The sequence below is a fragment of the Manduca sexta genome, chromosome 18 (genome assembly GCF_014839805.1).
Source record: "Manduca sexta isolate Smith_Timp_Sample1 chromosome 18, JHU_Msex_v1.0, whole genome shotgun sequence".
In the NCBI taxonomy this organism is placed as follows: domain Eukaryota; kingdom Metazoa; phylum Arthropoda; class Insecta; order Lepidoptera; family Sphingidae; genus Manduca; species Manduca sexta.
Genome location: NC_051132.1, coordinates 11,283,328 through 11,311,224, shown reverse-complemented (window position 1 = coordinate 11,311,224; position 27,897 = coordinate 11,283,328). Strand labels below are relative to the sequence as shown.

At 34.2% G+C, this 27,897-nt stretch overlaps 3 protein-coding genes and 1 non-coding gene across 4 annotated transcripts; all 4 read left to right on the top strand.

Annotated features, from left to right (window-relative positions):
• Nucleotides 1-98: 98 nt before the first annotated feature.
• Nucleotides 99-13,306, top strand: LOC115441585 (alpha-1,3-mannosyl-glycoprotein 2-beta-N-acetylglucosaminyltransferase). Its single transcript, XM_030166431.2, has 9 exons — nucleotides 99-726; nucleotides 4,284-4,408; nucleotides 5,136-5,349; nucleotides 6,584-6,662; nucleotides 7,746-7,895; nucleotides 8,176-8,266; nucleotides 8,562-8,666; nucleotides 10,044-10,214; nucleotides 10,463-13,306. The coding sequence occupies exons 1-9, from the start codon at nucleotides 456-458 to the stop codon at nucleotides 10,574-10,576; spliced, it is 1,320 nt and encodes a 439-aa protein (XP_030022291.2). The 5' UTR covers nucleotides 99-455; the 3' UTR covers nucleotides 10,577-13,306.
• LOC115441667 lies at nucleotides 9,093-9,255 on the top strand. Its single transcript, XR_003938487.2, has one exon. It is a non-coding gene; the product is annotated as a U1 spliceosomal RNA (small nuclear RNA).
• Nucleotides 13,307-14,904: 1,598 nt separating the features above from the next.
• LOC115441587 (histidine triad nucleotide-binding protein 2, mitochondrial) lies at nucleotides 14,905-18,560 on the top strand. Its single transcript, XM_030166433.2, has 3 exons — nucleotides 14,905-15,148; nucleotides 15,771-15,888; nucleotides 18,293-18,560. The coding sequence occupies exons 1-3, from the start codon at nucleotides 15,065-15,067 to the stop codon at nucleotides 18,463-18,465; spliced, it is 375 nt and encodes a 124-aa protein (XP_030022293.2). The 5' UTR covers nucleotides 14,905-15,064; the 3' UTR covers nucleotides 18,466-18,560.
• Nucleotides 18,561-18,904: 344 nt separating this feature from the next.
• LOC115441586 (histidine triad nucleotide-binding protein 1) lies at nucleotides 18,905-20,493 on the top strand. Its single transcript, XM_030166432.2, has 3 exons — nucleotides 18,905-19,125; nucleotides 19,541-19,652; nucleotides 20,287-20,493. The coding sequence occupies exons 1-3, from the start codon at nucleotides 19,012-19,014 to the stop codon at nucleotides 20,445-20,447; spliced, it is 387 nt and encodes a 128-aa protein (XP_030022292.1). The 5' UTR covers nucleotides 18,905-19,011; the 3' UTR covers nucleotides 20,448-20,493.
• Nucleotides 20,494-27,897: the final 7,404 nt, after the last annotated feature.

Genomic DNA, 27,897 nt, shown 5'->3' with positions numbered 1-27,897 from the left:
TTCAATTATTTTTACTATAATTATTGGTCCATTATCACAGTTAAGGGTATATTTTTTTAATTTCACGTTGGTCACATTTCAGTCGACCGTCATTACTTATTTGACATTTGACAGTTGACGTGTCCATTTGTCCTAGGGATGTTTGTTGTGATTTGTACAACATAAAAAATATTTTTATACCTGTTTTAGTACTTTAACATCCAATTTTACGACAAATTACAATTTTTTAGAACGTTACTTTCCACGTGTATATGCATTGCACAGTGATCTGGAGACCTTTTCTGTGATTTTTCATCTCATAATTTTAAATTTGATAATGTTTTCTTTTGAAACAATTATTTCACCGTGTTTACTTTATAATAATTACCTTTTCCAGTCGTGAGTTATAACATACGTGGTTCGGTTATGAATGTAATTTTTTTTAATTAACCGCTAATAAACTAATATTAATAAAAATGCGCGTGAATATACGAAAATTGCTTTTTGCCGGTGGTGTCTGCATTTTACTGTGGTTCCTAGTTTCCTTCTCCTCTATAATAGACGTTCCAAGGTCGGCCTTGGGCAGAAACCATGTGAATGAATTTGAAAATAGAATCAATAGACTCCAAAAAAAATTAGATGAACAAGTGGAAGATAGCAATTTACTGTTAGAGAAAGTGAAGAAGCATTTAAAGAAGACTGAACTTGCCAAAGAGGATGATGTGGACAATATAGAAGTTGTTAAAAGTAAGTTTCTATCATGCCTGTGTGCAAAACTTACTATTATTTTAAATGTATTTCAGATTTTGTCATAAAATCTGTAATCTATGAACTGTTTTGTTATAATATGAAACAAATGTCATAATCTAAGATTTTCAATAATTCAATAAATAAATAATCTTCTGAATATAAAATTATGCACATAAATAGACTATTTCCTGACATATAATATATTGCCTTTTATCTCAGAAAGGTATACAGTGAGTGCTTTTGCATGCAACTTTGAATTAAGCCATATATGGCTGCTATCCAACCTAGTCTGCTCAGATTTTTTTTAATTTACAAATTATCTAGGAAGTCTGCAGTAATTCAAACAAAACTAATTTTATATCATGACAATCATAATACAATAATTCACAAAACAATAATAATAATAATTCTGTTTTATTTAAATGCCCAGCCGTTTTTTTTTTATTGAGTGCAGTTTTAGTGTTGCTTTTAAGCCAAAAATCATACATTTAACCATTTGATGAATCTTTGTAAAACTGATGCAAAAAGATACATAAAAAGACTATCTGTGTAGTAAAATAGGGCAGAAATAAGAAATTCATATTAATATTTAAATAAAATATAGTTCTAACTTAATTAAAATATTATTGGTGTAAGCAATAATATGTACCATTATGAATAAGTAATATCCCAGAAAATTTATATTACTGTAGTACAGTCAATATAGCAGGAAAATTTAAAAGTAGAGCAATAAATACAATGTACATTTTTTTTCAGGTTTAAATGTGTCACAATTTTTGTTATTCCTTTTAAAACTCCCTGTATTAAGTAATACACATACTGGTTAAATAAATATTCGATATCGTAAATACTAAATACATATAATAAAGCCTTCAATACAACATTGCAGCAGAGTAATCTAATATGGAATATTCAAAGCATGAGTGCTAATCCAGCTTATTATGACTTTAAAATAATCTCAGACAATACTAGTTAATATATACATTAGATACAGCTCATGTTATGTTACTGAGTAAACAATAAAGTGTGTTGAACTTGCTCATTATTTGAAAGTATGGTTTTCAAATTTTGTGCGTTTACCCCAATTTTAAACTACTGTTCTTGATTAATTGATAGATACATAGAAACTTTCTGAAAATAATAATGCAATTAATTGTAAATTGTAATATACTTAGTTGACTTAAAGTAGTTAAATTTTTTTGTATTTTATATACACAGTTGATATAAGATTGAATATATCTCAAGTGTCTAAATGTTCGGATATTATTAAAAAATTCAACCTAACAATACTTGTTCATTCATACAAAAACATATTTATTTATTTATTTTATTTATTTACTAGTTACACCAACGACATGTCACAATACAATATAACGATATTTAAATATATAGGATTTTTTACAGTATGAAATGCCTTTACAGGTGTATACAACATTGAAGATTAATTAAAAAATATTTCCTGTCAGTTATATAAATTTTGCTAAATTAGTTGATATAGTCATTGTCCAATAGTGTGCCCTTGTATTTGTATTGTAGATAATTCCTTATCTTAATCACAAAAAAGACAATTTGCTATGATAAAATCAGATTAATTAATCCAATATGTTAAAACAGGAACTCAGGTTGACCTGAGATAAGGTGGATAAAATTTACATACATAGCATTACACCTCTATTCCATAGGGGTAGGCAGAGACTGTGGATTGTCACTTTGCATGATTCTGCCATTCATCTTGCGCTCCCACTTTTATCAATCTTTGTATGCACTCTCGCCAGTTCACATGTACTTTTGACCTAGCCTTTACTAAGAATATCAGATATCTGACATTCGAAGGTTCGTTGCAGTCGACCCCTACCGGCCCTTCCATCCACATTCGCTTTATATACCCTTTTTGTCAGACTCCTATCATCCATCCTCTCCAAATGCCCAAACCACCTTAGCATAAAAATTTACAAATATATTATGAACCATCAACCAGTACATTTCTTGATTGAATCAGACCGGATATCTAACTCAAGATTATCTTTAATAAAAGGCTAATAAGAAATGAGAGGTCCATTACTACATCTGAATAAAATAATAGATATATTCTTATCATTTTTCTTTCAGGTCGGCTGTTGAATGAATAATCATGTAGATTGAGAAAAGTTTGAGAATTCATGACATAAATATACTAACATTGTTAACAATTATGTAAATATCTTATCTTTGGGTATTGTAATTGCGTACGACACGTGTTGTTTTGTGATTGCTTTTCCGATGCATAAGCATTGACGCAATGTTTAGACCATCTTCTATATATGTGTAACTTTGAGGAATTTTGTTTGATGTAGTCTCGATAAACTATACTTTTTAATGAAAGTATAGTTTATCGATATCGAAATTCAGTCATGCCAAGTAAACAACTTTGTGTCATCTGCGGAACCAAATATTCTTACCGCACATTTAATTTAGAGTTAAGTTTATTCCTTTTTTATTAGTGAACATGCTCAAAAAGTATTAAAATATGGTGTAACGTCTTCTACGTTACACCATATTTATGCGTTACATACGTCACATTTTAATAAACTTGGCTCTAATGTCATCTCAGTACCAATGAGGACGTTATTCCTAGCTATGTGCCGTTTAGCGGTAACTTCAAAGGATCTAGGAATTCAGGTCATCAAACCTCGCTAATGGTCAAACACGACAGACTTTGCATGAACCGCATAATAAATACAGCAAACTATGTGCGGTCGTGTGTTTAGCACCGTGTCATCGGTTCGCGCCAGTCGCCAGATGCCTCACCGATCACGTTACGGCTAACGGCTCTTATCGCCTTGTTGTGAACTGACAAAACTTGTCTGGTTTTATCATTATTACCATTACGGATTAGTAGATAGGTTTTCCCCTGATGTAGGTCATATTATTTCATTCCATTCCGTCATAATTTGATAATAGTAAAGTAAACATTGAAATTTGCGTTGTATGCAAGTTGCGCCTTGCATGCAGAAATTGGTATTATTGGAACACCGCTGAACAGTTGCGTGGAATACTTAACTGCGTGATTATTTTGACCAAGCTCTACATAATGTAGAGAGTATACATATTACATACACATATACACGAATGACTAGCTTTGTTAGTGGTTTACATTGCTATGAGTTGTTACCATTGTCATTACCTCAAAGATAATATGTGCGGGCTTTGTGAAGGCAGTAGGTCTCATTTGTTACAATAAACACTATTATGTTACTATGCGTTATATTTGATATATTCATATATACTTATATTTTAGAAAGTGGTACAGTTTTTAACCATGTTTATATTATACGGTAATCCCTGGAACAACTAAAAGGAATCTTAAAAAAATAAAAAATAAAATGGTAGACAGTCCCCAATATATAAACTTTTCTTCGAATATTATTATTCTACGAAACAACTTTTACTTGTCTAGAGCTAAGAATAAAAGCTATTGTATATGTATCAATTGAAGTATTAATATAAATTATGCGATCTCTAAATATGACAAAGATTATTTACTAAGGAATTTAAAGTGTAATTTAATTTTTCAGTGAACCCCAACCCGATTTTGCCCGTACTGGTGATCGCATGCGACAGAGTGACTGTGAAGCGGTGTCTCGACAACCTGGTCAAGTTCCGACCCAACAAAGAGACATTCCCGATCATCGTTAGCCAAGTAAGATCTGAGATTAAATTATTTAAAACGAATGGATTTGACACCTAGACCCGATTTTACGTTAGGTGCAAGCCTACGGCATAGGTAGCTTGTTATGGGCCTTATAATGATAAAATACAGAGCCTATATAATGTTTTATTCAATTAACAGACAGCCATTTCAAAAATCGTTGCAAATTGCGTATGCGTAGCGATTCTCAAACTTTTTATGGTGCTCCAAGATGCCCAACAACCTATGTAGTACGTATGTGCTACCCACCTCGTGTTGGCTAATCATGTCCAGTGTGTAATTCATAAAAAAATATGCGAAGAAAGGCAATCAGTACAATCATTTCTACTACTGATTGTGAGCATTGAACGTGAAGAAATCTAGGTCAATAATGTTTAAAATCGTGTGAGTTATCGGGCGCCAATAAAATGTTGCCGCGGTAAAAGCGATTGTTTCTTGATGTAATCTTTTTAATAACATCGCACGTAGCAGTTTGTTAACCGATTATACGAATTATGGAAATAATGGATAATATGTTCTTAAGTAAGATAAATCTTATGGCACGTAATTTCCAAAGCGATAACAGCCCGTTTTGGCAAATGATATGATATGATTGTCGTATGGCCAAAGTTTTGCATAAAATTGATAAACCTTAAGCTATGTTGGAAAAGATTTACAGAAAAACCAAATCTTTATCCATAATAAGAATGTAATTTTACAAATTTTGTAACACTTTTAGGACTGCGGCCATAACGCCACCTACCAAGTCATCAAAAGTTTCACTGATGCGGACTCTTCGATATCGGTGGTCCGCCAACCTGACCTCTCAGAGATACCGCTGCACAGGTCAGAGGTCAAGTATAAAGGGTACTTCAAGATAGCGCGCCATTATAAGTTCGCGCTCAACTATGTGTTCAAAACGCTGGGCCACGAGGCGGTCATCATTGTTGAGGGTGAGTGAGGGAACCACAAGAAAATAAGTCGATATTGATGATGTGATAGGGGGCGAGTCTGTTGCCATATCGGCCATAAATTGCAGACTCCGGCCTACTGAGTAGAAAACCCAATATCACTTTTCCCAGCCCGGTGAACGAACCCAAGACCTCAGCATTACATTCCGTACCGTAACACATCCACGCCAGCGAGGCAGTCATTATCATTTTTTCATTTCTACTCAATGAACTAAAGAGTATAAACAATGGTGACAATTTATGTCATGTAAGTATTTAAAGTATCTAAGAAGTTGCAGAGAGTTGTAAGAAGTGAAAATAAGAAGTTGTGTTGTAAGAAGAACTTGTATCATAAAGATCAAGTTGTAACATAAAATTTTAGCAGTCAAAATTTTAAATTGGTCTCTATATTAGGTACTACTCTTCAAATTTTGTCAAAAGGGAACGTTTAGGATAACTGGTAATAGATCTACTACTACTGCTGCAGCGTTATACACAATCAGTAGTGTAGCTTGTCATATATATAAATATGTAGTTTAATGTAGGTATGAGCCAAGACGAGCCCCAAAGTTCGGGGGCCACATATCACTGATACGGCTGATATCGCGGTAACTACGCCCCTGTGATAGTGGTGCTGACATTGTATAACATAGTGTCAGCACCGCTATCATAACCCAGGAATGTAAAGGACATAGATGTTTCGCCTTCGCATAGACCCTTGATCATAACTAATATTTGTTTTTAATATAAAAATACGAGGTGCTACTCGCGGCTTCGCCCGTATGATATGTCTTTCTTGACAAACAAAAGTTCCTATATCTCTGTACCAATGTATAATGCCATTCGTAGTACGCCAGCGCCCCCTTTTTAAAATATCTATGCTACCTATTACACTTTTTCCTATGGGAGCAAATTTCTGGGACTAAAAGTATATGACGTGTCAATTTCGGATAACGTCTATCCGGGTTCCGAATTTCATCCCAAATGGTTCACCCGTGTTTGAGTTTTCTTCCAATAAACGTGCTAACGTTCTAACATTTTAATATTTTCACAAACTACTCATTTCTAATATTAGTACAAAGTAAGATATCAGACTCTTTTCCGAGTAGCCTCGCCTACTTACATAATTAGAAGTATTAATTACCGCTCTTAATAAAGCAATGGATGCAAGCCTATAAAAATGTCCTATGTGTACTACATATTGGGGAATATTATATTTAAAATGTGTAATTTGCAGATGACTTGGACGTGTCGCCTGATTTCTTCGAGTATTTCCTTGGCACTTATCCTCTTCTTTACAAGGATTCTAGTTTATGGTATGTTTTTTTTTATATTGTATTTTTTATATAAATGTATCAGGTTGGAGTAATGGTACGTACGGATTGTAATGTAATAAACCCTCGTTTCTTCAATTGACATGATATATAAATCACTAAAACATAGTGTACGTGCATATGACAAGTGTAGAATTGTATATTTTTACAATAGTATGTATATATTTAAAGTGTATGCGCAAATGCGTACCCTTTAAATAAGTTTTTGCTCCTTAATAATGTGATTTTTTAGTACAAACATAATGTAATAAATGGATAAAAGTGTAATCCAAAACTTTATCAATAACTCCTGCCACCAGACATCAAATCGGTTAATTTTTACTTTTCACGCAATAAAAATATATAAGTATACATATATTTTGGTATCTATACAATTGACAAAATTATAAAAATCAATAAAAATATATTATAAGACCTTGATGAGCTATTATCTTTTACCTAGGTAGAGTTGAATGATTTCCAGTTATCTATAGTATATAAATGTTGCGATTGTCGCACGGACCATCCCGTGAGTTTATAATGCGACAAACTTATGCATATAGGTGAAGGTTCCAGATGAAAGCACCAGGCATCTTGCCCGGCATTTAGTGCTGAACTGGTACTTTTTCGGCAGTATCATGGGATGCACGTTGCCCGAACCCACTATGTATTTTTTTTTTGTATCTTCTTATAAATGTTTGTGTGCGTCCCAATATATTGTGCGAATAATTTTTTTCTTTCTTTCTTTCTTTCATATAAGAATATTTTGTATAGCAGAACGTTTATACGTAATAAAATTCCATACACGACCGACTTTGTCGAGTTACTATAAGATTGAATAGTTAATGCGACCTAAAGAATCATTGGATGAGCTTGACTGGGACAGCAACATTATCTGACACAAAACTGATGTAACATAAGATAATATCGTTTGATATCAGCAAGGCACAACGGTTTATCTGGAGCAACCATCTATCACATGACTCACTTAGCTAATTACCATTTTAGTATATTTAATCCAAAAATGATTTCTACCATAATATATAACATGAATATTGCTTTATCATACATTGTCTCATTTCTCAGGTGTATATCAGCATGGAATGACAACGGCAAGAAAGGTGTGATCGACATGTCCAGGCCGGAGTTATTGCACAGGACAGACTTCTTCCCGGGGCTAGGTTGGTTGCTCAGGCAGGACACGTGGCGTCAGCTGGAACCCAAGTGGCCACCAGGGTGAGTTATTGTGACAGTAAGAGATAAAATGGTGTTGACGCAAATTTTTTTAGGCAATTTATTTTTATATCAGGTTCAAGTCATTCAAATGAATTTCATACATATAAGGCCTCATAGCATTAGTTCATTAAATGAATATCCTTTTATTCTTCGTATTTACTTATATATTCATACCTCTTTATGTTATACGGGTTTTCTTTATCGGTCGCATTGTCATGCCTATACATGCCCTTTAATTGGGTCAAAATTACCCCTAAATGTACTTTTATTTAATTTTCAGATTCTTTGATGACTGGTTGAGGAATCCGGAGAATACGCAAGGAAGGGCTTGCATTCGACCGGAGATATCCAGAACTTATTCTTTTGGAAAGGTAAGTAATTTTGGTGTAATCCATGATTGGATTTCACAAAGAATGGCAAAGCGCAGATTACAAAATATAAACATGTTTTTCAATATAATTGATTGTAGGTTTTTTTCTAATCTGTTATGTTTTTTTTGTCTAAGATTATGTAGAAAGATGTTGCGAGCCGTGAAGCAATATAAAACTTTTTCTTTTTATTTAATTGTTATAAAATATAGGTTTAATAATCATTCATACCCCCTGTACGTGTAAATGCGTTAAAAACATTAATTATTTGTTTTAATTTATTCATGTCTTTCATCAGGTGGGCGTGAGTAAAGGCCTGTTCTTCGACATGCACCTGCGCAACATACTGCTCAACACGGAATTCGTAGAGTTCACTAAACTTAACCTGACTTATTTGCTCAAGGTAAAATATCTTTTTAATATTGTCAACATTCTGAATCAATGGGGTACTTGTCCATTGGGGTAATCATATTCCATAAAAATATTTTGACACGACATAAATCTAACAAACTATTTAATAAATAAACGGAAATTGTCAAAAATACAAAATATAATAATTATTAATATTAATCAAAATAAAAAAGTTTTCGTCATTAAATTAATTATACCTATAACTAATATCGACCTCTAACGATAAGCATGCTAAAGTGATTGTAGACCTGTCCTATCAGTAAATTTACAAAACATTTAGATAGACTAGATGTCGCTTTGTATCTTAAGTTGTGGAAATTTATATACGTCACAACAGATGGCGCCACAGGAAATTTTACATCGCGCTATCAAGATTCTCCGGCGTTTGTAGACTACCGGAACGCACGCTGCTGAAATCATACTTACCTGGCGTAGGGGACACCGTGATCAAGAAGGCGGTTCCCCCAGGGCGAGGCCTGTTCATTGCACTGCGAACGGGTTGACCCTTGCGATTACCCCTAATGTGGGTAACTCGGACGCGTAATTTTTGGTAGTGGGGACTGCGTACGCGCCGTCCCCATCATATGTTAAATAAAATAGAATTTGTAAATTACTTTGATTTACAAGGATATTTTAAGTAATATTCCATAATTCTGTGAAAGCAATATTATTCTTATTATATAAAGCTCAAAAGTTTATTTGTTTGAACGCGGTAATCTCGGGAAGCACTAGTTCAAATTGAAAAATTCTTTAATGTTGGATAGCCCCATGGACGCCCCCAAGATTAGTTTTAGGGAGGTGCCTCTGCACGTACGCACTATAATACATCATATCATAAAGTTTATTTTTAAAATATAAATTCCGCGGGTTTTTAAAAATGCTTTATCATAAAAAAACTCTGTTGTCAATGGTTCCCATTGGTGCAGATTTATTCAGTGACATAATTTTTGTGGTTTTTTTTTGGGCAGGGGCGTGCACGTGCACCTACTTGCACCCTGCGCCCATGGATAGCCCATTTATCGAGGATGGCTATAGGCTATATAACATCACGCTATGACCAATAGGTGCGGAGCATCAATGAAAAATGTTGCAAAAACGTGTTTATTAATTTTGAGAGCTTCCGTTGCGTGCGGCTTCTTGCTTGCATGCTTGCACCCCTTTTTAAGCACATTGCGTACACGGAGGAGGAGAGTTGACATACTTAAAGTTCATATAAATAAGGAGAGCGGAAAAATAAAATTTATGTATACTATATGTTTTACAAATATATTAAATTCGACGATTTAATTTCGACAACTGGACGACCACTAGTTTTTATCAACATAACAAAATATATTATTATTCATTATATTGAAATTTTCATCCGCAGGATTTCTACGACGACGCTCTCACGTCTACGGTGTACTCTCTCCCGGAGATGAGTGCGGAGGACGTGGTGCTGGGCGCCGACAGCAGCAGCACCGCCATCAGGGTCTCCTACTCCAACGCGAAGACCTACCAACGAGCCGCCAAGAAACTCGGCCTCATGGACGATTTTAGGGTCAGAGGACCTTACAAATGTTTCTTTGCTTTGTATTATTTAGATGTTTTGAGTGCGATAATAATCTTATAATGGCGTTGGAAATACTTTTTTTATCCGTTAAAGCGCCATCAAATAACGACTGAATCTGGAAGGTAATCACTTCTTGTTAGTACATTTTCTTGGTATGATTTCAAACCCCTAAATCAATCAACTCTCAATTGATCAACCTAACTTTCAAGTACTAAACTTAATCCGTATGTCCGCAGAGTGGCGTGCCCCGCACAGCGTACCGCGGCATCGTGACGTGCTTCATACGCGGCCGGCGCGTGTACCTCGCGCCCGACTACCAGTGGAGCAAGTACGACCCCGCGTGGGGCTAGCGACCCCCTGCCCGCCCGGGCGGCGCATGCTACCATAAGCCGAATCACATCTGCGCAGGCGGCATGACATGTAATATGTAAAATAATTAAAATTTTATTGTATAAAATCTGCGTGTGCGCAACTCTAAACGTTTTCTAACATCACAAAAACCATTTGTTCTGCGTTGGGTTATGTTGAGCTCTGTGCTCTCCCCAATTCCGAGTTCATGTGACGAAGTATTATATTATCGTCGGTGCAAGTCTAAAAAGACATTTTCAGCGCGTGTGTATAAATTATACGTCTTTGTTGTCATCAGGTTGTTAAAATAGGAGTCAAATTAAAATTACTATGAAGTCATACAAAGCTAATATCATTTTTTCGAGATCCCTTCAAATTTTATATGACACATCTATCCTCAACATCTTTTAGGGGTATATTATAAAAACTATTTTCAGTAAATAATATAATTTTGATTTTATTTGAAAACATAGCATTCTTCTATTTTTTTCATTTATGTGTTTATATGATTATGTAATCCAAATTAGGGGAAAATACAACTATATTGACCAATGCTTCCTGTATTCTTGACGCATAAATGGTAAAAAAAAACAATAAAAATATACATCTCCACTTTAAGGTGTAAAGACAAATAGTAACCATTAACACTTCCATGCGAGAAAGAACCATACTTAATTATATTGTCTTGGATCGGCGTACCCAGCTTTCAACCTAGAAGTCGTATGCCAATGTATGCCTGATAATCGCTCTTTATACAACCCTTTCTCTATGAACTAATTATTGTTATAAATAAATTATTTTGTTATCCTACTAATATGACTGTGACAGTTTGTGAAGATTTTTGTATATAAATTAGAATAAACTGTAAAATGGATTTGGATGAAATTTGGCGCAGAAGTAGACTAAATTCTGGATTAAAATATTTACATATTGCTTCCCGTATAATGGATGATGGACCTTTTATTCCTGTAAAAGACTTCTACGGGGTAGGAGTTGCGAGCAAGAATAACTTGATGTAATTTTCTGATTATAATGTATATATGGTTATTTCTAAAAACACGACATTTCGTATGATAAACGTAAGTGACGCGGTTGGCGGACTCTGCCATATATGTTGTTATAAAATTAAATGTAATTAAAATAGTGACATTCTAATATATATCGATGAATCGTAACTGTAAGCCTCTATTTATGGACCCAGTTGTCATCTAGCACCAAATACTCATTAGTAGTAGATAAATAGCAGGGTTGGACTATCGCACAGGTTGGCTATTGCGACAATACTGTATACTTACTGTATATACCCTGCTACTGAAGCCAGTTTTTGATATTTAAGGACCATGTAAAATACCACTATCACCAGTAATAATTTTATCAGTCTGGATAAATATTTCAATGATAAATATATTGTTAAAATACATATTATAATTATATTTTGTTAGGATGTATATTTGAGGTCTATTCTGCACGGACAATACTGGCTGCGTTATTGTTTACACAACAATTTAAATGTACAGTCGGTTTGAGAGTCATATATTTACTTACATGTATGAAATTGTTTTATTAAAATGTATTATTTCGAAATAAGGGTCTTAAAATATTGTTAATGTAAATTTTAGTCATCTAATTAATATCAATTTTATTTCTACTGTGCGACACCATTCTAAATAGTAATTATGTTAAAGTTATAAGGTTGCGAGAACAGTCGGTAAGTGTAACATTTTATAGTCATCAACTTGACTCGACGAAAATCTCAGTGTAATTATTCAGAGTTATATTGAGAAGATATTTGATGTGAATAAATCAGTTCAAATTAGAAAACAAATGGTGAATGTTATATAATTAATAATAATATTATCATATAAAATATTGTTTTGGGCTGATTATAGATTTAATCATCAGATATAAGTTAAAGAAAAATAAAAAACAAAACGTTTGCATGAATAAAATAGTTGAATTGTTTCACTATTTGTTCAGTCTTCGGTCAAGCTATAATTTATTGGAAAGATAACTGTTATCTGATAATTATTGTAAAATCAGCCTATCAGTGGCGTAACTATGCTGTATAGGGCCCGTGGGAAGTTAACCGAATTGGGCCTACCATAAAAGTCTATACCTGTATAGATTTTTACAGCGAGTTTTTTTTTACGTCCTAAACACACCAAAAACCTAAAGTGAATTTTACAAAATTTTGGGCCCCTTTAAATCCGGGCCCCGTGACAGTTTGCCCGTCATGTCACCCTATAGTTACGCCATTGCAGTCCGTTATGATTGTATGTCACGTGATTATGAATGTAAATGCCAAGTTCATATTTCTGTAATTAGAAGATACGTATTTAGAAGGAAGAAGTGGGAAATGTGTGTAAAATCTTTGTAATTATTTTGTTATTGTTCACAATTTTAAAGCAATGATGTATGACTTTACATATTGTTTTACTGCAATCCGGTTTTATTTCTTCGTAAATCATATTAGGGATCCCGCTACTAAAGGCAGTAATGATAAAGTCCATCACCTAAAAAGGATTAGTGAATTTAAAAAATATATATTTATATTCAAATGCTTTTGATAGACTAAAGTTTCTCACCCCCTTCCAAATACGTATCTGTGTAAACTATTTTCTACACAAAAGCCGTTAAAGACTGTGATGCATTGTATATATTGCTAAATATAAATTATAAATATTTGCGTGTAATATAGCCTGTTTAATAATTAATATATTAATGGTTTTGTTTTTGCTTGTTTCAATATGATTAAACACATTCAAAAATAAACAACTTCCATAAAAGGAAGAGAGAGACAATACGTCCTTCTCAGGTCGAAGTTAGCGAATTAGAAAAAACATGATAAACTAGCCACTATGTTCGACTTTTCTTTATTATTAATATTTAGGTATATTTAAACAATCAAATCTCTAAATTTAGGAGACAATTTCGTAATAACGAAAGTACGCGTCATCCTCCACGAGTCACTTTAACACAAAATACAAAATATTTTATTGCAAAAATAACAAAAAGAAAAACTCTCCTTTCAAAAGTGTTACCAGCTGTTGTATAGCTAAAAATACCATAGAACAATAAAAACAGATTGTTCTGTGCGACCTCATTTCAGCACCATAGACAAAACTGCCTCGGTGGCGTAGTAGTATTGCACTCGCAGTAAAACACAGCTCTGAGGTCCTAGGTCAGTATCACAAAGTGTCAGTCGGGCAAAATGGTGTTAGGTTTCTGCTCAGTATCACCCCGGTGTCTGGAGTTTGTGGCCGATATAACGATAGGTTCGCTCCCTATAACTTTATACGGCGAATCAGACATTGCGGAAAGTTGGTGCTCTGGTTACACTTTTACCTACCCCTTCTGGGATAAAGGCATTATATGTTATAGGCAAAGCTTGGGCAAACCTTTTATGGGTGTGTATGGTGGATTGTCTCCCACATCTTTCTGATCATGTACTTATTATAGGGTTCTCCAAACGTATAAAGTCTTGCCTGTCGATGGACTGATCGTATTGCCAGTAAACATTTTAATCAGTACCATAATAATAAGGTGTTATATCTAAAATTACTTGACATATCCAATGAGCGAGAAAGGAAGAGGCCAGAGTTTATAGTATGAGAAGATGTTTTAATTCCTAATGCATACCTTAAACTGCGTGTTGAATATCAGTACAGAAACCAAAATGGCGTGATGATGCAAAATTGACGCATAGGCAATGATTAATAACCATAATTTTTTACCTATTCATAATGACATTAACCATTTGATAGGAGGTATCTAAAATTTGTTGATAAATGTTCCACAATATCGCTGCGATTAGTCCGCTGCCTTGGATGTTATCTACGCAGTTATTATAAAATTAGTTTTTCCTCGCGGTTCCGCCCGCGTGAATCAGTTTCTCCGGGATGAAAGTCCCGCTAAATATTTTCCTGGGGTAGAAAGTAGCATATGTCCTCCCCAAGGTCTTAAACTATCTTCACACCAAATTTCATCGAAATCCGTTGGGTAGTTTTTAAGTTTTTCGCGTTCAGACATGCAAACTAAGTGGCCGGAACTTAGTTTTATGATATATATTTCTTGGAACTATTTACGAGGTACAATTCAGTCATATATAAGTATTTAGTGCGTACTATAACAGTTTACGCAGCGTAGGTACGCAACAGAAGCTCTTAAAATAATATTTTTTTCATTGGAGCTCCGATCCTTTTGCTCATAGCGTGATTTTATATAGGCTCTATCTAGCCTTCTTCGATATCTCTGACATCAGCGCGTTCAAACAAACTCTCCAACTTTATATTATAATAGTATAGATATTGATAGATAAATTAATAATTTGTAATAAATTTGTTATAACGCTAGCAGAACCGGTCGCGATTACACATAGTCGTATAATTTTATATTTAGCCAGTCACGTATGAGTCACATATTAGTGTTATGTTCTGACTCGTGAAGAAAAACAATCAATATCATACAAGTTTCCGAAGCAGTACGACACCATGGCCGTAGAAGTTAGTAATAAGAATAATTCACTTTTCTATAAAAGAAAAATCCCGGAAACCTGTTTATACGAAGATGAAAACGTAAGTTTTAACTCAATGTTTCTACTAAAGACTAGTTATTTTCTAAATCAGTTCTTAAATTTTACAAATTCTGGATTAAAGACTCAATAAGTACAATGGCGCCTTAGGGGGTAGGACTGGGCAACTGCCTGGCGTCACGCGCAGAGACGAGGGTCATCGCGTGTTGTCCAATTCAGGACACGTTTTCTTTATGTCACATCCCTATTAACCATCGGATCTTACCTACAAAATTGTTGACATCGGGGAGTTGCTTTTTCTCCTGACCGGGGCCTCGCGCTGGCACTGGCAAGGGATACAAATAAGTAAATAAGGCGTCGGATAGATCTGCCGCTCGGTGCTTCGCGTTGGTTAAAGCTGCCACTGAATAAATAATTATTAATTCCACTATAATACATAATAGGACAGAGAATCACGTCGGTATAAGTTTATGACTCATGCCTTTATAAACACATCAATTAATAAACTTGGGTTTTAGTACTTATACCCAAGCATTTATATCAATAAATTATAGATAGGTACTTACCTACCTGCGGTTCTAACTCACCAATTAGATAGGTACGCTTGATTTGTTAAATCGATAGGTATAAATAATAATTATTTTATTTTTCTTTTCTCATTTCAGTGTGTAGCATTTGACGAAGACATTGAAGACATGCAAACTCCCATACACTTCTTAGTTGTACCAAAAAAAGTCATACCAAGGCTATCGGAAACTACCGTGGATGATGAAAAATTACTTGGTATGTACCCAAACCCAGCAACTTATGTCAATATTTGCAACGTTAGACCTACGAGTTGCAGGTACCTTGCTATTTCTACTTATTCCAGCACCGAATAGACAATACAGAGTGCCGAACTTTGGTACTAACACCTTAGGAAAGTTTTTATCATAGATTACTTAGGTAAACTAAAACCGAGATTGATATCAGTAGAAGCTCAATTCAAAAGTAAAGTCAGATGTAGTACTGGTACATTGTTAGTTATTTACGTCTGGGGCATTCCACGTGAAGCGGGCACGAAAAAAAACTCGATGTCTCAGATTTTCGTAATATTTGATTATGTTATACCTGTATATGTCCTCGATCCAGATACAAAATATTATTAAAGTATAAAGCCTGGTAAGCGAGTTAAAGGACTTTTAAGTTTTGACTGGCCGGCTGGTACACGCCACTTCGAATCCAATTATCAAGTTTTTAAATGTTACAATAAAATAAATAAAGCAATGAAATAAATTTATTGAGCTTTTTTATTGTATTTTTGGAAATTGAAAAATGTTTTTTTTTCTTTGAAAAAAATATGTTTGAAAGTTTTAAACTTGAATTTCACAAAGTTGGCATATTTTTATTTTTTTTCTAAAAATAGCTACTATTGTATAGATAATCTCTGCGAAGTTTCATAATGGGCTGAGAAGTAGTTTAGGAGCTAGACCGATTACAGTGCCGAAGCGCGGCGGTCGCCAGAAAGAGCGAAGTAGTAAAACTTTCAATTAAACTAAATACTTTCGATTAGACTATTTTATCATGTTTTGCATCGCTCTAACGATTCAATTACATCTAATTATAATATAAAAAAATATATTTATATTACTGACGGTGCACAACAACATTTTAAAAAGATTTACTTAATTGTATTAACTTGTTATATTTCAAACAGGATTGTGGTAAAGATGCAGAATTTCATTTTCGTGCCACTTCACATGGCAGAAGGGCAATTTGACGGTCTCAGTGGTAACCTAAAACGCCTGGAGACACAGGCTAGTTTACATAACGCATCAAACAAAAGCCTTCACGATACCCGACCGCTTATACATATAGGCTAGAACATCAATGCCACAAACTCATATTTATTATTACTACTACTATTTATTATTATTATTCATATATATTTTAATGTTTCAAACTTGTATTTCACAAAGTTGGCATATTTATATAATAACGTTTTTCTACTAAAATAGCCAATATTGTATATAGATTATCCTTGCCAAGTTTCAAATGTTGTTGTACACCGTCAGTAATATAAATATATTTTTTTATATTATAATCAGATGTAATTGAATCGTTAGAGCGATGCAAAACATGATAAAATAGTCTAATCGAAAGTATTTAGTTTAATTGAAAGTTTTACTACTTCGCTCTTTCTGGCGACCACCGCGCTTCGGCACTGTAATCGGTCTAGCTCCTAAACTACTTCTCAGCCCATTATGAAACTTCGCAGGAATTATCTATACAATAGGAGCTATTTTTAGAAAAAAATAAAAAATATAAATATGCCAACTCTGTGAAATTCAAGTTTGAAACTTTCAAACATATTTTTTCAAAGAAAAAACATTTTTCAATTTCAAAAATACAATAAAAAGCTCATTAAATGAAGTATTTATTTCATTGCTTTATTTATTTTATTGTAACATTTAAAAACTTGATAATTGGATTCGAAGTGGCGTATACCAGCCGGCCAGTCAATACTTCAAAGTCCTTTAACTCGCTTACCAGGCTTTACACTTTAATAATATTTTGTATCTGGATCGAGGACATATACAGGTATAACATAATCAAATATTACGAAAATCTGAGACATCGAGTTTTTTTTCGTGCCCGCTTCACGTGGAATGCCCCGTCTGTAAACGTATTGTCTTGAAATTTAATTTCAATTTTCGCGTCATGAACGAGGGGACCCACTCGTGTCAAAGAATACATTTTTATGTAATTAAGTACAAGTGCTAGGGAGACATATAGGTTGGCCTTTTTTATTTATTTATTTATTTATACTTAAGTACTTATTTTTTTTTACTTCATTTTATTTGTGTTCCTACCTACCATCATATAATACCAAAACAAACGTTATATACTTCCTGATTTTAAATCATAAGCGCCAGTACCTAGTGAAAAAGAGAGTTGTATATAGTATTCTATGCAATTTATGCATTGATTTAATGTTTTTTATGAATTTATTAATATATTATTAACCTAGCCCCAGTCCACATAAGTACCTATACTATACATTCATTTTGCGTGTCCTGAATCCTCATAGCTAGCAGTGACGAAGGAGTCTGTGATACTTGCAAAAAAAAGAATACGTGTACTTAGGTCTACTTACTCAATTACTTACTTTTTAAAATGTTGTACTTATGCTTTTTCCTCATTACAGGTCACTTGCTATTAGTAGCGAAGCAAATAGCGATACAAAAGGGTTTACACAAACATGGATATCATGTAGTGGTTGACGAAAATTATCGTGCATCGACACTAAATTCGCTACATGTATTCGGACGAGCTTTACATCATATGCTGTGGCCAATAGGTCCCGGAGCAAGGCTTTAAAGATTTATTTATTCTATAATTAATTACACTTCAAAATATGTACATAAATAAGTATATACTTAGTTAGTAATAATATAATATTATTTAATTTGTCATATATGTCTTTTTATTTACATGATTTATAAAAATGTTAAGATGTTTAAAATAATTCTCATATTATGCTAATAAATACTTAGGTACCTAAGTAAATAAAGATTTGTTTTTTTTTTTCATTACAATGCAATAATAAAAGACTTCTCATAGCATACTTCCCGTACTCATACGAAGGATACGTAGTACATGATATATCGATGCGAAGGAAAGGTATTATTTACATCATCTATGTACTACCGACTTACATAGGGTAAAATATGTTTTAGTATTATACTGAGGTATTATACCTCAGTATATATCATACTTAGATACTTAGTTATGCATTCCTAATTTGACAGTTGACATAACAGCTCGGCTGTGACAGCCTTGTCATTGTTATGAGGTGACAGCAATGATAGGGTGACAGCAGACTGCCCGTCAGATCACGTCAATTTTTTTCGCCATTCGCTAAACATGGCCGGCGGTGAAGTTGAGCTAGCGCAGTCCGCCGCTCCCGGCGGAGATACTATATTTGGGAAAATATTACGCAAAGAAATCCCTGCGAAATTCGTTTATGAAGACGATCAAGTAAGTACGGAATGATAATATAATTAGACTGTTTGTATATATCGGCTGTCTTCGTTCAAGTTTGGTTATGAAGATTTTTATTACTAGATATATTCTTATTAGAGACCTCTTAATACTGTTATCAAACCACTTGTTAAAGCATATCTATGTACTTCCGAGCTCCCAAAGTAATAAAATTGTATCTATAAAAATATATGCATATTCTATTATCCTTACTGTAATCGGTGATGCGGATTTTTTGCATATAATAGATATCTATGCATTATTACTCGTCGACGGGATTGAGATTAGGAATGAAGTAGTTATTTTATTTTCTCTAACTAGCAATTAAAGACAATGGTTGTGAAAACTAATATAATAGTAATAGGTACAAAAAATAATAATGTTTTATTAAACTTTTTATTTTATATTTAAGTGTGTGGCGTTTCATGATGTGAACCCACAAGCTCCAACTCACATCCTAGTGATACCGAGGAAGCCAATTTCGCAACTATCCAAAGCTGAGGATGCTGATGAACAATTGCTAGGTATGCCACATATTGATAAGTCATAATTACTTGAAACACTAAAACAACTTATAAATATAAAAGTTGGTAATTGATCTCTACACTTTAAATTTAAATACCTAGTAGAAGTTGAAAGATAAAAAAATTGCTATTAATAAGTTACAACAATGTTAGTTTATTATGAAAATCAATAAATACAAACAAATTAATATTCTGGTGTATATTGTGCATGAATAAAAAATCTTATTTGCGTTCAAAACCACCAAATAAGTATTTGGGTTGCTATAGCTTGGAATATGAATGATGCATACAATAAAACAGTCCACAATAACATGAATGTAAATTGTTTCTTAAATTACATGTGCAGATTTTCACTAAATTTACTTTGACTTTCATATCAATGGTTGATAGGATAATTGACTTAAGAATTATTTTTTTTGCGACACTTAGTTTCATACATATTTAAAATCAGCACTTTTTTCTATGTTTCATACTATTTTCAGGATAATTATTATGCAGTAAGAAGACCTTAAATATATTTGGATAGTTCCTAATTTACAATTATTTCTCCTCAGAACATGGCAAGCGATAGATGTTATGTAAACTATAATTCCACATATATGATGATAATACTAATGTAGAAATTTGTTTTAAGGTCATTTAATGATTGCTGCTCGCAAGGTTGCTGCTCAAGAGGGTCTAGATAAGGCAGGATTCCGTCTTGTCATCAATGATGGCAAAAATGGTGCTCAAAGTGTGTACCACCTTCATATTCATATCCTTGGTGGTCGTCAAATGCACTGGCCACCTGGCTAAATGTGATGATTGTTAAAATTTGAACACCAATAAAGAGTTTTTTGTACTTGTTTTTTCTTTTGCGTAAAATAAATACTGTTAAACATATTTATTAGTGATAACAAGTCTTTTTAATCATAAATTAGAAAATTTTAAGTATTTTATCAACAGCTAATAATAATAATATCAGCCCTGTATTATATACTTGCCCACTGCTGAGCACGGGCCTCCTCTACTACTGAGAGGGATTAGGCCTTAGTCCACCACGCTGGCCTAGTGCGGATTGGTAGACTTCACACACCTTCGAAATTCCTATAGAGAACTTCTCAGATGTGCAGGTTTCCTCACGATGTTTTCCTTCACTGTTAAAGCGAACGATAAATTCACCAAGAATACACACATGATTTTTTAGAAAGTTAGAGGTGTGTGCCCTTGGGATTTGAACCTGCGGACATTCGTCTCGGCAGTCCGTTCCACACCCAACTAGGCTATCGCCGCTTTTAACAGTTTTAAATTTACCTAAATAAGTACATAATATCAACAGTTACTATGTACTTATTTAGGTAAATTTAAAATTTACGAAATAATTAAAATAACGAAATTCTGAACATTATGTAAGTTTATCCGAACTAAAAACACAGATGATTAGATCCTTTCAAATATGTCATAAAGAACTGTAAAATCTACGAAACTTTGTCCAAGTAATTATTAGATCGTTGGTTCACGGAATTATAAGTCGCATGTAATAATAAAACGCACAAAAATATTTTTTTATCTGTGTTCTATATACAACTCCTCAGAACAATGACAAGCATGAAAAAATTTCATGTACTTCTAATTAGAGTTTTGAAAAGCGCGGGAAACTTGGAAATAGGCGGACGTGTTTTTTTTTAATCTTGATAAAAAATAATTAATTTTGTAAATATAAGTTATCAGTAGGGTTAAATTTTCTGTATATTTTGTAGATTAGTGTTTTTTAGTTTAGTTCATCATTTTTGGTAAGTGTTTGCATATATATAAACTGTAGAATAGTAAGGACTTATGAATTTGCCGCCTGATCCGGGGGGCTTAGTCCCTCCGGCGGGCAACTTTGTCACAATTGAGACTGAAAAGTCACATAATTATGCCTCCGAGTCGGGTATGGAGACAGATGCATCTGCATCAGCCCGGCCTCTGAAAAGAAGTCGCCGACATGTATGCAAGCGTTGCAATAAAAGACGTAAAAAACACGGCTCTTCTGATGATAACCTACATGGCTGTGATTGCGAAGATCTATCTCAAACTAGTCAACCCCAACCGATTAACAAACTTATTACCTCAGAAACCCCGATTCCCGCGCAAACTGTAGGCAGGAAAGTATATGATGGTTCGGATAGTGCGCCTTTTGTTATTCATGTACAAAAAAATATTATTCAGGACAATGACTCTACCACTTTGCATCCACTTTCGTTTGGGAGATTCCTACAACGTAACAATTTTAAAAATATTATTAATGGTAGTGTTAAGAGGATAGGCAGAAATAAAATTTCTTTGGCTTTTTCTACATTTATTGACGCTAACTCTTTTATTACTCATGATAATCTTCCTAAATTTAATTATAAGGCATTCATTCCGTCTTTTAACGTAACTAGAATGGGTTTAGTGCGTGGTGTGCCAGTAGAGTGGTCTCCGGAAGAGATAATAGAAAATTCATCTGTACCAATTGGTTGTGGACCTATTTTAAAAGTCCGCAGATTAAACTTTAAAACTTTAGTAGACGGCTCTATGGTGTGGAAGCCCTCTCAAACCATTGTCTGCACATTTGATGGCCAAGTTCTTCCAAAACGAATTTTTATGTCCTACAATTCAATGCCTGTGGACCTTTATATATACCCTACTATACAGTGTTTTTATTGCTGTCGGTTTGGGCACACTAAAATACAATGTAGGAGCAAACCAAGGTGTTACAAATGCGGCGATAACCATACTGGGGACTCTTGTGACAGGGATGAACGTAATGCCAATTGCTGCTTATGCTCAGGTTTTCACTTTGCTACTAGTAAAGTATGTCCTGAGCTCTCAAGGCAGATACAAATAAAAACTCATATGGCCCAGAACTGTGTATCTTATGCAGAAGCCAGTAAATTGCTCCCACCAGTGACTAAATCTTTTGCCGACACCCTTATATCTCAAACTCCCAGAGAAATGGAAACTTCTTCACCTATTATATTTAATCAACATTCTTCAAGTTATAAAAAAACTGTTTTTCGTAAACCTCAGCCCCCCAAGAGCCCTTCTAAAGGGTATAATAAGGAAGCCCACAACAATATTTTAAAAGAATTTAGAATTCCTGAGCCCACTAACGGCTGTGCCATCAATGAAGTACTTAAAGACAATACTGTAAAACAATTCAATATCATTGAATTTATTACGACATTAATTAATCTTTTATCGTCATTTAACATATCACCGTCCAACGCTGCTTCACTTCATAGTCTCATTTCTTCTATATCACCCCAAAATGGACAATCAAGTTCATTTAATCCAATGGAATTGCCGCAGCGCAATAAATAAAAAGAGTGATATTATTTATTTAATAAATAAATATGAACCTTTAGCTTTTGCCTTGTGTGAAACATGGTTCAAAACTAATTATATATTTAAAATTAATGGTTATACCACTGTAAGAGAGGATAGATCAGATGGATATGGTGGAGTAGCTATACTTGTGAAGGATTCAATTCCTTTCACTGTGGTTTCTTTACCATCACACAGTGAAGAAATCTCTATCATAGCTATAATTATTAATAAAACATGTCTTTTATCCGTATATATATCTCACCCTTCTCATTCTACACTTAATGAAATTAATAGTATTCTTTCCACACTTACTAATCCTTATATACTGTTAGGTGATTTTAACTGCCATCACCAGTCATGGGGTAGTTCAACTTCTAACTCCTATGGGGAAGAACTACTCAATATATTTGATTCACATAATTTATGCATATTAAATTCTGGTTCCCCCACACGTCGCAGTGATCCCAGTCATAACAATAGCGCAATAGATTTATCTGTCTGCACTCCTAACTTTGCTTCATGTCTCACTTGGTGCACCCTTCCCTCTACATTTGGTAGTGATCATTTCCCTATCAAAATATCTTTCCCATTCCCAATCACACATTCTCATCCCAGAATATCTCACTTAAGACACAAACTTCCACATAGTAAGAGCAGCACTTGGATAATTTATAAAAATTATGTTGACAATCAGCTATCTTCTCTCCCAATTGTCAATAATGGAAATGAGCAGGATTGTGCAGAAGCATTAGCTAAAATTCTTGTTTCCGCTGCAGATGATGCTTTCCCAGTAAAAATAATCATTCATTTAGGAAGATCCCAATGCCTCCGTGGTGGGACTCGGAATGCACAGCTGCAGCTAAAAAACGTAAAGAAGCTGAAATAGAATATAGTTTAAATATGACCCAAGAAAACTTCATATACCTCTCCAGTATCATTACACAGACTCGAAAACTCTATAAACTGAAGAAAAGAGAGAGTTGGCATAATTTTTGCTCTGTCATTTCACCGAATACACCCCCTTCAACTGTTTGGCGTAATATTAGGAGATTCCGGTCTGCCTTTTCCGACCACACTACTTCCCGTATCCCGGATAATTTAGCAGGTGAATTTATAGATACATTAGCTCCTCCCTGGGTACCGCAAGAAGTTACTTTACCACCGGTAATTCGTGTGGAATCCAATATAACCTCTGATGACACGTCATTAAAAATCCCTTTCAATATTGAGGAATTGAAAGGTATCCTTTCTAATACTGTAGACTCATCTCCAGGTATCGATGGCATCCCATACTCATTTTTATCTAATGTTAGTCCCACTGTTCATTCTTATTATTTATCTCTTATCAATTCCGTAATGACAACAGGAAACATTCCTCAGATGTGGAAACGTCATGTTGTGTTGCCAATTCTCAAACCTAGTAAAATTCCTTCTGATATTTCATCATATCGTCCTATCGTTCTAAGTCCGGTTCTAATGAAAGTAGCAGAGCATCTTATTAAAAATCGGCTAGAATGGTACATAGAAAATAAAGACTTACTGCCAAAAACTCAATACGGTTTTCGAAAAGGAAAAAGTACATTCGACTGTTTAAGTATTTTTACTACAGATGTTCGTTTATCCTTCTCAAAAATTGCTCGACAGTTGCTGTGTTTCTAGATATAAATGGGGCTTATGATAACGTCATATTATCTATCCTGCATAAGAAATTACAATCACTCAGCGTTCCAATAAATCTCTCAAATTTCATAATAAACATTTTACATGATCGTACGGTTAGCATTTCAACTACTCAGCAACAGTTAATCCGACATGTATGGAAAGGGCTTCCGCAAGGCTCGGTACTTAGTCCTTTGTTATACAATATATACACGTACGACTTGGACCGCTCTTTTAATAACGATGTTCAAGTTTTACAATATGCGGACGACTTACTACTATATTATAGTTCCCATTCAGTAGAACACGCTTGTTTAGTTTTAAACTCTGCTCTTCAATCTCTATCTTTATGGCTTCACCAAAACGGCTTAGATATTTCCACTCCTAAGAGTGCAGCAGTTTTATTTTCCAAAAAAAGAAGTCCCCAAACAATAAACGTTATTTACCGTGATACTCCAATCCCAGTCAAAAATAATTTTAAATATTTAGGCGTAGTCTTGGACTCTAAACTTTCTGGTACTTCACATTGCGACTACGTTGTTAATAAGGTTGAGCGCCACATTAACATGCTAAGATGTTTATCTGGTGTGTGGTGGGGCGCCCACCCCCATTCATTAAAACTTGTTTATAATGCTATAATTAGAAGCATTTTTGATTATGGTTCATTCTTGCTGGAACCAGGCGCAGCTTATTCTTTTAAAAAATTAGATAACCTTCAATCAAAATCACTACGCATAATTACAGGGGCAATGAAATCTAGCCCTATTAATGCATTGCAAGTGGAGTGTTGTGAACCTCCACTATGTCACAGGAGGCAATACCTTGCTGATAAATACTTATTTAAAATTATTCAATTTTCCTCCCATCCCCTCTTTCCATTACTGGAAGCTCTGTCTAAATACTATTCCACTATACCTAGTCATCGTTCCCGTAATCCTCCATGCCTAATTATAAGTTTTAAAAAAATCTTTTCCATCCCGGCCCCCACTCATCGTTTTAATAAATTCCCGCTCTTCAACAACTGCTACAACTCGTTAATTTTCTCTCCTAGTATAATTTATGACTGTGTTAATAAAACTGCGCCCAACATAAAAATCGCATTCAACGCATTTCTTGAAGAACGTTTTGAGGGCTTCCATTACCTGTACACAGATGCTTCTAAATTTTCATTTTCGGAATGTGTTGGCATTGGAGTTTTTCACTCTCAATACAAGATCGTTCAAAAAATTAAGCTTCCTCCGGAATCATCTGTTTTTACTGGCGAATGTTTTGGAATACTGAAGGCTATAGAATATGTTCTTTTACTTAAATTAAATAAAGCTGTTATCTTTTCTGATTCGCTAAGTGCTCTACAAGCCATCTTTAAATTCCCTTTTAAATATAACGGTATTTTGCCAGTTATTCTCCAAATAAGAGAGTTGGCGCACAAATGTATTTTGAGGGGATACTTATTATATTTTGTATGGATTCCTAGTCATTCTGGAATCCACGGCAACGAAATCGTCGACAAACTAGCTAAGGATGCGGTGCAAAGTGGTGACTTATTTCCATTTAAAAACTACAGTCAAGACTTACAATCATTGCCGAAATTTTTTCTACGAGACTCTTGGAAAGAAACATGGTCATCTAGTTGCATAATGAAAGGCCGCTACTACTCCGTCATCCAGCCTCAGATCCCAACGAAACCGTGGTTTTTCAGAGTTAAGTTTGACAAGGTCGAGACTTCTATTCTTATTCGTATTAGGCTTGGTCACACTTGTGTCCCTGCTCACCTCGCCAGACTCAATATAGTAAACAGCCCTATGTGCGTTTGTGGATCAGATGTCGGCGACTTAAATCATATTCTGTTTTCTTGCTCTCAATTTGACCGTACATCTATGATTTGCTCCCTTCTAGACCTTCGTATTCCTTTTCCATCTTCTATCCTCTCTTTACTTAGTACAAATAATTTATCTGTGTATAAATGTATTGCATCATTTTTCATTAAGAACGATATAAAATTGTAATTATGTTATCCTCATCCATCATTAGTGTTATGTTTTTGTAAATTGTATTTTTTATTTAATTTTTATTTTATGTAACGCATAGTTTTTCCTTTTTCCTTTCAAACCCTCCTGATATCCCCTTTTCTAAATTTCTTTACCAGTCTTAATTTTATAACCCAAACTGTTTCCCTACCTTTGTCCTATGCAAAAACCGTCAGCAAAGAAACCAAACATTGCAATCTCAAGCTGCGCAAGCCAATATTATGAATATTTGCATCAACTTGTCTTTGGCTAAATGCACTAGACGTGCGAAGCCATGGAGGAAGAAAAAAAAAAAAAAAAATGACAAGCATAGAAGTAACACTATGACATTTGAGTGTACTCTGTCTTAGACAGCAAGAAATTTCATTGTGTTGCGATCCCTTCTGACATCTTATCGATATCGATAAATGCTTTGTCTATCGGCTTTGGTAAATTCACAGACCTGCTTAAATAAACACTTTTCGGTCAGTCAACTATAAACCGTTGCAAATTGCTATTTTAGATAAAGGCTAAAAAAAAGATATCAAAACCCTGATTTGGTATTCCAGTACCAAAAGAAGTCTGGGTATATAAAAGCACTCGGTAAAAAGCTATTAAATTACAATAAACTAAAGAACTACCGGCGTTCTTCGAGCAAAATTTTGTCTAATTTTCATTTGCTATTTACAACAGTTTCCATGCCTTCCGAAACGTCATTTACTAAACACAAAAATGGTTTAGCATTTAGATTATTAAATTAAGAAAATGTTAGAAATTTCGGAAGGAATGGAAACCGCTGTAAGTAACAAACAAGAAATCAGCCTTCGCGCACGGTTTCCAAATGGCTTTTACCACTACACCACCGTATATTGAAAGTAAAAGTCAATTTATGCAAAATAGTAAACTACAATATACTAATATCTATGTTATCGACAGAACATGCAGCACAACACTATTGAACACGACTACGAAAATTGGTAAAAATGAAAAATACTTAATAATGACTGGATCGAATGGCCAACAGCAGATTATAATATGACTACAGCATAATAAAGTATAATTAATAACACTTTTTGCACTTATGTTCAGGGTTTAAGCAAATATATTAGGTTTTTGTTTACTCACCGATGGAAGCTGATGATTTCAGTTTCATTTTCTTTACGAGAAGAATGAGATTTACACCCCACAATAACGCAGGTCATTGCTTGTTCCTAGGGCTATATTTTACTGAAACAGCACTGTGTATT